The sequence below is a fragment of the Drosophila subobscura genome, chromosome J, assembly GCF_008121235.1.
Source record: "Drosophila subobscura isolate 14011-0131.10 chromosome J, UCBerk_Dsub_1.0, whole genome shotgun sequence".
Classification (NCBI taxonomy): Eukaryota; Metazoa; Arthropoda; class Insecta; order Diptera; family Drosophilidae; genus Drosophila; species Drosophila subobscura.
The window spans coordinates 20536676-20548856 of NC_048532.1; the positions used below are offsets into that span (position 1 = coordinate 20536676).

Genomic DNA, 12181 nt, shown 5'->3' on the forward strand with positions numbered 1-12181 from the left:
TCCAGCCAAAATTCCATTTGGCCAATCATTGAAACTGCGTTAACTTTGAAAATTAGATAAGCCGAAAGGTAGAAGGAGGTGGAGCAGGTTGCTTGCTGCTTAAAAAAGATACGAAATATCAAACTCGGCTGAGGGATAGTCGTAGGTGCAGCAGAGGGGCGGGGCAGGTAATGTGTCTCTATCCAGGGTAAATGGAACAGAATGTCAGATAGCTGGCCTTTTATGGTCTTCACCGAGAGAGAAAATGAGATACATTCAGGCACTCTGCTGATGAGGAAATGCTGGCTAATTGCTCACGACTTTAAATGCGGAAAATGTGCAACAGGTCTGAGGGAGGTTGTGCGGAGTGTACCCGCTGGTAATGCAAATTGTATTATTTAATGTGTGCACAGGTGATTCATAAGAGATACAGATAGATATGTATCTAGATATTTGCTTGCGTTGTGTGTGTACCCAGTGAGAGACAAACAAAGAACTCTATCAAGATCAGCTTCCAGTTTTGTTTACCTTTTCTGGAAGGGGATCGGAGTGTAGAGAGAGGTGGAACGTCTATGAGTGGTACTCCAAAATAATAAACATTATTCATTAAAATAATCCAAGATAACGGGCAGAATGTTAGTCAGGGTTTTGATGAGTGCTTTCATTTCGTTAGAATCAGACACACAGCGAGCAAACCCATGAAAAATAATTACGCGGACAACCTTGAGGGATTTCCACTGATCTATGAATATGAATATTATCTGTTAAGGTATTCCCACTGATATTTGAATCTTTTTTACAGGTTCATTGGCAAAAATCAAATCAAATATTCAGAAAAACAAAAATCAAATGAAATTCCTCAACTTTTCCATCAAAAAAAATCTCATAAATCCCCCCGCAATAAAAACAAATCAACGAATATAAATCATGAAATTTTGAACAATTTTCAAAGCGAAATCAATTTTAATTGAAACAAATCGATCAACGAGTAGATAGCGTTCCTCCTGCCTTTAGATCCCACATAATTCCCATTGAAAATGTAATTAATTCCAATTGCTGCCATTTGACAGATTTCCAAGTGCAGATATTCGGTACAGCAATCCCTCAAAACCAAAACGAAAGCCAAAAATCTAAATTTAAACTTGAATTTCCGCAACCGCAGGAGAAACTGTGTCGTCGTGTTGCCACCTCGTATCTTTGTATCTTTTTTCAAGGTCTTGATGGAGCACACATTTGTTTGCCGCTGCCTCCTGACACAATGCAGCACCAATGCGGGCCACATGTCTTAATATGGTTAATAATGCGGCGACTCCGCACTTCCCCCCTCTCCAATTGTTTCTATATTTTTGTCCCTGGTTTTATCTCTGCCTCTGTCGCTGGTTCTATCTCCGGTCCTTGCTTCATTTGCTAGACACAACTTCTGAGTGTTTATTTGTACATTCGGTTGAGAGAAGCAATGCGCAATGTTATCGCTGAATAAATTAAAATGCCATTAAAACGTGTCCCATTTCAGATTAGAGACACAATCAGAGAGCGGGAGACACAGGCAGAGAGAGAGAGAGAGACAGCGACAGACCATCTGTCGTAGATTTTTTGTATTTAATTGAAATACGAAGATTCATATTCGTAATATAATAATAACTGATATCGCAGGGGTGGGGCAACATAGAATTGCGTACGAAAGCAAATAAAGCAAGTTTCGGTGGTGGGGGGGATGTTCTGAAAGTTTTGCCAGATTAAATGTAATTAAAAGCCAAAAGTAAATTTTAGCCGCCACACAGTGCGTTTCACATGGGTAGGGACATCTTTGGGACTCAGTGAAACAATCAGAGATGGCCACAAAGTGGTCCCCAGAGTTTTGAGATTATGTCTCATTTGGGCAGGGCTTTAACGTAGGTGGAAGTTGGAATTTCCTAAACCACATTACTGCCAAGGAAAACTACCGTAAAGCAAACATTTTTTAGGTATTTTCCTGGCATTTTAATACCTTTCCAATTAAAACAAATTTCCTTCTCTTTTTTGCAGGTATGCCATTCGAGTTTTATGCTTGTTAAAACATAGTTTAAGCTATAATTATGTGGCCCATACTTTTGCACGCCACTGTAGCTGACACACGCACACAGAACAATAGTCTCTCGCACAGCCATAGACAAAACTCGGCGACAACTTTTCTTGTTAGGCCCCGCAGCATTTTCCACGGATTGGAGATACAAAACTGTGGCAGATGGCAGAAGGAGGAGAGCGGAGTGAGAGAGAGAGCGGCACCATAGGTAAGGCCGAACAGAAACCTCAGACCAACAATTACAATTGATAAGCCCCCCAAAAAGTCACTTTCAACAAAATCGGCGGGGCGACAGCAGCAATTGGAAAAGTTTTAAGGGGCAACTCCGGGCTTCCATCTGCCCCTTCTGTTGATCTGGCAAAAGGTTAAACCTCCCGAAAAAGACTCAACCAGAGAGAGACCGAGAGCGAGAGCAATCAGCATTGTTTGACCAACAATTTGTTTGCCATCCAGAAAAGCCCGAAAAGCGAAACCCTCGTGAAACCAGATACGGGATGAAACTGGCAAGTTGCAAGAGGTGTATAAAAGGGGGAGTGGAGCTGGGCTAGAGCTTTTCCCAGTGGCAAGGAAATCCAATTTTCCACTATAATTGCACTTACATGTTGCCGCTGTTGCCGCTGTTGCCGCTGTTGTTGCCTCCATATAAACAATAAAAAAAGCTCGCATAAAAGTCAGCGACGAGCTGCAAGTGCAACAAATCTCAATTATGAGGCATCTACCCCCCGTCCCAATCGAAAGTGGGGTAAGGTGTGTGTGAGAGGGAGAGCCACAAAGAGTGTGTGGCGTGTGTGTGTGTGCGTTCTCTTTCCCGCTTTCGATTAAATGACTTTTAATGCGATTACCCCTGGAACAAATATAAAAGAGGGGGCAGAAGAGGCAACCAGAACGACAGAACAATGCACTTCCACTGTTCTTCTATTTGTTGTTGTTGTTGTTGTTGTTGTGGGGCAGGCAGAGATTGCCCTACATATATAGTCACACGAAGCGTAAACTATATTGCGGAATTATGGGTAAAGTATGTGCGTGAGGGGCAAACGCTAATTGAATCACCGCAGCAGTGACCCGCCACTACGCTGCTTACCCTTTCAACTGTTGGCTGTTGTCCCCACCGTACCACTATCATTCAGCCACCTGGCGATAATTAACATACGGCATATGCCACTGTGTGGTGGCATTGGCCAGCACTCACCCTCTGCTGTTGCTGCTACCCCTGCTCCAGCCACTGCTGAGAGTCAGCTTAGTGGATATTTACGACACAAGCGGATAGAATATTCTTTAGCAACAAATTGCATAGTGAATTATTACAACCTCGCAACCTAAGTAGGGGCTGCCGGCACCTCCCCTCTAGAGATGCGCAGCTAAGTCACGACGAAATCACAGCCAAATCACGAGTGGGATGTATAGGGAGAACTGTGACTTCACATATGTAGCTATCCAGAGAGAATTTGTGCCAGAAGAGATCTCGTTAAGTAATCTCTTTCTTAACTCAAGATTGGATTTCATTATTTACCCCCCGAAATTCCCTAAGGATAGCTTGCATTTCCTGCAGATTCTCTAAAGGTTTTCCAGACTCTAGCGCCGCACAGATAACACTTTGATAGCACTGCAGCACATCGTATTGATAACCTCATTTTCATTTTCTATCGCCATCTACCAAACACTCATATCAAGGGGTTCCATCATAGAGCAAACACCTCATTACCTTCATACTATATTTACTTTAAATGTGTACAAACACAAAACTGTTTTGATTGGAGTTAAGTGTTCATAACATAGTTTATAAGTAGTGCTAGTTTTTGTCGCTGGGGAACTGTCCAAGTGATCCTCACTTTGTTTTTGTTGTCACTCATCCATCTATCGTGTGTAAACAGCACCCATTTTTGACACATAAATAGTGACAGGCCTGACCCACAAAACCTCATCATCAAAGAGAAGATTCAAGCGAATTGTAGATCACATCTTCCCACGACTGTCATACGAGAACCCACGAATACTCGGATAGGATTGAATTGGATCGCTCATCTCTATGGCGAATTTACGCCAATGACTTTCTGTCGGAGAGGGGTGGGGGTTACAATTCCGCGAAATCTGGTCACAATGTGTTACAAAATAGGGAGGAAAATAAAAAGAGCAGAGAAGGGAAGGCGCATGAAGAGAACAGAACAGTGCGATGGGCCGTGAAGCGGCAAAGAAATAAATGGATGGATGTCAATGTGTGTGGGGGGATATGACAGGACGGCAGGGCGGTCGTCTAATTAAATCCCACTGACTCATTTCACTTTTTTTTGTTGCAGGAGAATTCAAATAAAGCATGGAAAAAGAGAAATTAATGCATTTGCCGGTAAACCTTTCACTTTTTAATATTCTTGTGGTCACTATTTAGAAGAAGAACGAGGAGAACAGTCAGGAATATTTCAGGAAATTACAGGAAATTTCTTGGTATAATTCCGATTATTATGGAGATGCTTTTTGGGAGATCTCTCTGCAATCTTGTCATATTTTCACTTTACATCAGAAGAAGAAGATGAATGTTCAAGAAATTATCTAAAAATGTTGTCTTATATTTTTCAACTTTGATCCACCAAAAACTGTTGTCAAAAATTGACATTTGCCGTGTAAATAGTATGATATGAAGCCGCAGCGCGGGAGCATAAACAATCTCTGGGCATTTGGCTACGCTTTTTGTTTATAAAACAAATAAATGTTAAACACTTGGAAAACTGAGCAAAATACGCGCGCAACAGACGTCAGGAGCGAGTCAATGGCCAGATTACGCGAAATAACCATAACACAAACAAAAAGAATATGCAATTAAATTTAATTAAATTTATTTACAATTTATTCCACCCAAACACACAAACGCACACACGAATAACACAAATAACACAAATAATGAATTAAATATACGAAAAACGGAGGAAAAACGCGGCCGAAACGCGCGGAAAACGCGCTGGGGGCAACAACAACCGCACCGCTGTACAAGTCAATTCTAACTGTGAATGTTTCTGCTTCTGTTTCGGTGGATTCGGGTTCGGATTCGGATTGTCGGGTTCTCGGGTTCGTTGTCTCGATTTGCCGAAGCGTAGCATAAAATAAACACGAAGCGCGCTCAGCAGAAAGAAAGCGCGTCAGCAGCCAATCTGTCGTGTGGGTTGTGGGTGCGAGAGGTGAGAGATGGTGTTTTGTGGGGAGAGCAGAGCCAAAAGGTGAGCGATAATGACACGGCATTTGCTCAGCCAGCTGCACTGCATCCACAGTGGTCGTGTGGCCGGGTGGTGGTACACGAAGCGTACCCACAAGAACCGCTTATTAGCAATGCATTGCACCGCAATGACGCGAGGTTCTTCATTAACGCGGCACACGACGCGTGAGAGAGAGTGAGTGAATGAGTGCAACTCCAACGGCAGAGTCGGACAGGGCTAATGAGTCAACAGGTAGTGCGCTTGGCTGCCGAAGCGGTTGAGTGCGGGAGGGGGGGTGATAAGCGTAACAGATAAGCGAAGAGAGAAGGTTTAACTGAGGCCAAGGCGCAACGTTAGAAGGTGAGCAGGCAGCGATCTTCTCTCTTCCGCTCTGCTTGTGTAAACGAAAGTGCATGCAAAGCCTCACCTGGAACACTGACACCTTGGCACAAGAGTGGCGCGAAGAGAGTGACAAAAGAGAGCGAGCAACTATTTCCGTTTTGATTAATGACCATCGCATCCCTTTGCATATTACTCAAACTGTAAACCCAGACGCCAAGCATGCATATGAAATGTTTCCTTTTCTTTCAAAAGACGGTCAAGGTCACAACCCACAGCCCCCCACTAATCCCTGGGCGGCCAACTGCTCCAGCCATTTATCAAAAACGTCTGGCGACCATTCTGCCACACTTTGACTTTGATTGCGCCACACAGCCGCAAAGAGACGCGCGCGAGCAGCAGACATGAAACAAATTCCGAATTGCAATTATTTATAAGCACAAAACGCAACTAGCTAAAAGGCCAACTGTTGTCACCACCAGGGCGGACCACAGACATTGTAAGCTGGACAGAATCCATAAAGACGACGCAAATGGGCCGTAAAGAGGTCAGAGACGTGGGTCAAAAGGATTTAAGAGGGGGTAATACAGATCAAAGAATGTGAAAACATCCTGAAAAATATTGAAATTGAACGCTTCAATAACATTTCCAATATTCTCTGCCATGTTCTGCTATAAACAAGCCTCTTCCGATTCCCCTTCCACCATAGTAACACAGAGTACGCTGCTGTTTTAATAATATTATGATGCCATTGGATGGATCTGCACCGCAGTCTCTCAGCTCCTGCCTTCGTTCCGTTCCGTTCCGTTACGTTCAGTTTCTATTCAGTTAGCCAGCACTTGGCCAATTTTGTGTATTAGCACTAAAAATATACAGAGAGAGAGAGTGAGTGAGTGAGAGTGGACGGACGAACGGACATCCATTGAGTGGGCGGTGAGCCACAGCCAGAGGCTGCCGGCTACGGGGCGGGTGTTTGATTGGTGGTGGCCAAGTGTTTTCATTCATGGCCCACGAGCACGAAAAGAGTCAACAGACTCATAGGGCACAGTCATACAAGCCAAATTGTTTGACCCCCTGCTTGCCCCATGCCTGCCACAGAAAGATTCATTGCTGGGGAGGGGAGAGGGAGGTGTGGCAGAGGCTGGCTAGCTGCCTGATGGCTAATGTAATTTATGAAGATTTCTTTGCTTGCTTGTTGTTTTTTGTTTCGCTTAATCGTAAACATTGATGATTAATTAGCTGAAATTGTACAATAAAATCAAAGGCAACTAATGTGCGATCCCCGGAGTGGGCGCACACACATGTGTGCTGGCTTGTATCTCTATCTCATGGAAGATTGATGACCATTCCACGTTCGAGCTGGAATCCACTTAATTAGAGGCTACTCCTCCAGCAGCTCCTTCTGCCTTTTCCAGGTAGTAATTCTCTGCGGAGCTCTGCGGTGTGGCTGCATGTCGTCGCACTGTCTCTCAGTTTGATAAGCAGCCGCATTAAAATGTCTCCATACACTCACTGCCATAAGTGTGTACACACACACAGAGACACACGGGTGTAGGTATACGATTACGAAATGCAAAACGTGACTTTGGTGAGGCAGTTGATTAATGGACACGGAGAAGGCTGCCGGAACAAGTTGCCATTTGCATTGGATATTGCGTTCGTATCTGCGGATAATGTATCTTCAATTAGTAGCTGCGTATCGATTGCAACTACATAAATATTATTCCACTACAGCACGTGATCTGCTGGGCCGAGGTCTCTTTTACTCGCTTTTACTAGTGATTAATCATTCGAAATGCTGTTTATTTAGTTCTTTATTATCTTAAAGGAAGAGGCTTAACAGATTCCATGAAGAATCCACTCTCTGCTAATTTCTGTAACTTTTTATACAAATTTATTAAGAGCGCTCTCAAGAAACAGATTTACAGAGGAAGAATCGAACAGGCAGGCATTATTTGATCGATTCTGCCTATAGATCGTGGGATTCCAACGATTTTAAGGGTTCCTTTTCATCATTACAATCTTCCTGGCATGCAAGTCTCCCTTTTCTAGGACTTTCTGGGCATTCCCATTTTGTTTTTTCAGCTAATTGATTCCTTTCTACCACAACTATGGCAAAAGTCTATTCAGAATGGCAATATTAAGTGCACAGGCAGATGCATTTGTTCATAATCAAGCCTATCTATCAGTTACACCTATGAGTACATAGAGGGAGAAGAGCGTAGTGCAAACACACCTGGGGGCAGGCAGCCTGTGGGGCAGCAGGGAGTCTGTTTATTTGTTTAACAACCCACCAGATCCCACCCGTCCACGCTGGTGGTGCCGCCGCTCGTTTGTTGCTTTTAATTACACGAAAAGGCTGGCGGGCAGGCAGGCTCCCAGGCCAAAAGGAAAATTACATTACATTACAGAAAAAGAGAGATATTGTAGCTTGTAGCTCTCAGTATCTTTATCTGCTTGACTACATTTGGCGCTTGTCGGTTGTCGTTCGCTTGTCACCTTGGTCGCAGGTGCAAATGTCTGTGCCGCTGGCTGTGGCCATTCAGGCCATCTCTGTCCACATCACATGTTCTGCACTGTATCGGGCGCTGTTCTCCCTCCAAAAGGTAGCTGTAAAATGTTGTTTTACTTCTTTAATGGAAATCTATTTATTTATTTATTTATCTACATATATATCTGGCTTTGCTTTGACTTTTGTTCTGTGATTCGTGGAAATTCACGTTAACACGAGGCGTCACACTAAGTAAACACACAAATAATTTGTTTCTGGCCCCCCGATGGCAGCGATCCATTTGAGTTTATTATGGCCCAAAGTACAATGATCATTCGTCACTATCTTCGATCTTTGGATCTTTGGCAGAGGAGAATCTTGTGTATTTCTTTGTTGTCAAAAATCTGTTTCCCTAGTCGTAATTTCGGATGAAAAACAAAGCGATTAATGCTGTATTTATGTATGTCTAGATAGGGAAGATCTGGTACATGTTGTATAACCAATTTGTGCTTCGGTTGTAACATTATTGTATAATTTGTGGGCAAAAAAAGAGGCAGCATTTCTGTTAAAATTCAAATTCAAGGTTAGCTCTCAGCAATTTATGTTTATTTACACGTAATTGTACCAGCTCTAGGACCTGGAGAAATTATGGGAACTTCCAAATTCGATTCTTTGCTAAATTCCACCTTTGCCCATCATTTTTTGTGGTGGATAACTCAACACTCACTCAAACTCGTGAGGGGAACACTGGGTGGGGGGGGCAATCATGAAAATGTGATATCTGCAAGTGTGAAATTATGCAAAGCAGCAGCTAAATAAAATAAGACAAAAGCTGCAAAGAAGCGTAGAAAGAAATGGCAAAAATCAAAGTAGAATTTATACAAAAGGTTGTCTATCTCTCTCTCGCACACTCTCTCACATAAAGTGAGTGCCAAAAGATTGATGTCCAATTAAAATACTTTGCCAGCAGCCGCCGCCTCGGGTGGGGTGCAATCCATTAGCCGATAATTGCCAGCACCTTAATAACTCATAAATACATCTACAGATGAACCCCCCTCTTGCTACCCATTGCTTACCGTTGTTCTCCGCCTGTTGTTATTGTTGTTGTTGTTTTATCCATAGACGTGACCATGGCCGTGGACTTTTTACGCCGTATGGCCATGTGGCGCTCTCGGGTGGGAAACTTTGGTTGCTTCTTCACCAGCACGGGCTGCACTTGGAAGACGTCACACGACTGCACCTTCAACAGCATGTTGGAAGAGCAAACTCAATGCAAACGCCAGGAGAAGCGCTGAACACGCAACTTTAAAGCGGCAACAATTGGATGGGAGGAGGGTAAACACAGCAGCAACAGTGACGGCAGTCAGCAGTTTGACAGCAGCTCAGGTGTCTTAAAACAGTGCGTGACGCGAATATATGAATTAATAATTGAATATTAAATGTTCTGTGCTATTTGCCTGCACTTTTCTTTGGTATGCAATGAGTTCTAATATTTTGCAATACACTTTTCTTATGATGCGAACGAATCGTTCCCAATATTGCCAGCCTGCACTGTTTTTGTTTTATTTTAGCTCAAAACTGCCAGCTGTACTAATATTTGGTCACTCACTGTATTGCGTTTACGAACAGACACGAAGATGTCGATACTGATAAGCGCAATTGACGTTTAGGTAAACACAAAGAGAGTCGGAGAGTCGGAGAGTGGGAGAGAGCGAGTTGGAGCGTGAGCGTTGGCGATAAGGTGAGCGCTGCTTACACATTGCGTGCTCTCCTTTCTTCTTCTTCTTCTTCTTCTTCGTCTCTTTGCTTGTGTTTCACTGTTTGCTTTGGGCTTAAAATGTATTTTAAATTCAGACTGGGCTGGGAATATTCATTCGACACACAGACCGATCGCGTGGACAACTGAGTAACAACTGTTTTAACAGTTAAACAATGCAATTTTGAGCGCGTCTCGAAACGCAAAAAACAACAACGCAACAACAACAACCACAAATGAATCGGCGAAGCACGCGGCTGTTAGAGAGATCGTCAATGAACGCACACAAACACAAACACTTGTGGAGGCAGAGACGTGAGCAAACACGAGCCGGCTCAGGGCATAACGTCAGTCACTCGAGCAGTCAGTCATTTCGTCAGTCAGTCAATGTCAGCCCCGGCAGCGTTCATTGCTCAAGCCCTAAAAAGCCAGTCAGTGTGACAGAGAGAGAGAGAGAGAGAGAGGGTGAAAGAGGGAGAGAGCGCGTTTGCACACGCTTTGAACTTGAGTTGAACCCAAAACTTGAACCAAATTGACGTTGCGACATTTTTTCACTGATGGCAATCGCAATCGCAATAGAAATCTTCCACCGCAATCGTTTCATCAATTCAATTCGAATCCCAATCTGCAGAGATCTAAGAAATTAAGTGAATTTTTTCGTTAAATATGGAAAAAACAAGTCCAAGGTCTTTGTTTCAGTTAATTAATTGATTACTAATTGCTGATGCACCTCCGATGTAATCGCAGGGAAAAGGTTGCTGCGGGGGAAGGTATTACCGATGGGAAACCCTATCGGTGCTTAGTGAAATTTAATCACTTTGGGATAAATGACTCCCTAGTTATAAAAATTACTAGAAGTAAAATTGTTCACTACATTTCTTGAATTTTCTTCATTTTTCATTCATAATTCCACAATTTCGTTCAGTGTCCGTTCTCTCTATAATAAATATTCCTCTACTGATGGCTTTTGATCTATGTTTTCATCACCTGCGTTCTCAACCAAAAAATATGCCCACAATTTCTTAAATATTTTCTAATATCTTTGGGTTACTAAATAAGTATTTATGCGTTTGCTGGGATTAAGAAATAAAAAATAATTTAATTTACAACCCAACAGACAAATTTGGCCATAAAAGTCGGCCATAAAAATAGGGAACAGCACACAAAAAACGACCCACAAAAAACAAAACTAGAACTGTTGGTAATTTATAGCGAATGACACGTAGAAAATGCAAAAACACGGACTACACACATTACAAATCAAATAGGGCAAAAAAACCACAAAAAAAACAAGTGTAAAAAATTCAGAAATTTAAGGCAGAATGCAGAATACTCGAATACCCTATAAAACAACGATATTTGCGTTTAATATAAAATTAATATAGTTTGTACCTGTCCTTGACCTTTATTCTTAATATTTTAGATTAATTAGTTATTTATTTTTAGTTAATTTGGAGTATTATCTCATATCGGAGAGACCCTACATTGACCTTTTTTTAGAAGCATATCACAGTGCCGGAATACGCATACGCCCCGTAAATCATCGAATGAAAAATTGGCGTGCGGCCAGCATCAGACAGAAAACACAAACAAAACTGCAGTTAGACAAAGGAGGCGACAGACGGACGGATAAGCGGACAGGCGGACTGACAGCCTTATGGACAAACGGACACCCAACAGTCAGACAACAGACAGTCGGACATTCGATTCAGTTTACAGTTTAATGGCGTAATTTCAAATGGTTTTTGTGGCCACAATCGTTAAGTGTTTGGCCAATTTACCCAATTGCAATTGCTCCCCCCCACCACATTCGGTGTGGATTCATGGGCGTAGAGTGCACCACATAATCGTTTGGAAAATTGCATAATTCTAGCCACTAAACTGAAACGCAACGCAGTTCAAGTGCAAACATAACAATGAATAAATAATGAATATAATTAATTGCACCGAGACTATAAATTAACGATGTGGCCAGAGAAATTATCATTAAAATGTTCTGTGTGCAGCAGCGTTGTCATCGATATGACCCGTGGGGCAAGTACTCCGCTTCCATTGTATCATCGCCCCATAATTTTGGGCCACTGACTTGCGGTTTTCCGTTCATTTCTCTACTGCTTTATGGGCCACAAAATCGTTGTGGCTGCTGCTGCTGTTCGCTGCTGATGTTTGAAAAGAGGTTTCATCTGTTTTGGCATTGGCTGAGTCAACATTTATCCATCGATCGCTGCCAAAACAAAATTCTGATCCCACGCCCGTATTCACAGTATTTGGTTATAAAACAAAAAAATCTTTATCTTCGTATGGATTTGGAGCAATTATCGCTGGTCTGGGAGTTTCACTAGCAAGAGTGGAATTTATAGAAGAAGATTCCA

The 12181-nt window shown here is 42.6% G+C and overlaps 1 protein-coding gene across 2 annotated transcripts in view; it reads right to left on the reverse strand.

The window, feature by feature from the left end:
* Positions 1–12181, reverse strand: part of LOC117895231 (four and a half LIM domains protein 2) — a 55825-nt gene that overhangs the window by 27377 nt on the left and 16267 nt on the right. The window contains exon 1 of one of the 2 annotated variants that reach the window (XM_034802732.1): positions 9130–9320. The exons of the other annotated variant lie outside the window; for it this stretch is intronic. Coding sequence (XP_034658623.1) covers positions 9130–9305 — 176 coding nt within the window. The 5' untranslated portion in view covers positions 9306–9320. Of the gene's footprint in view, positions 1–9129; positions 9321–12181 lie in introns of those variants that run through there. 2 annotated transcript variants of the gene reach the window in all.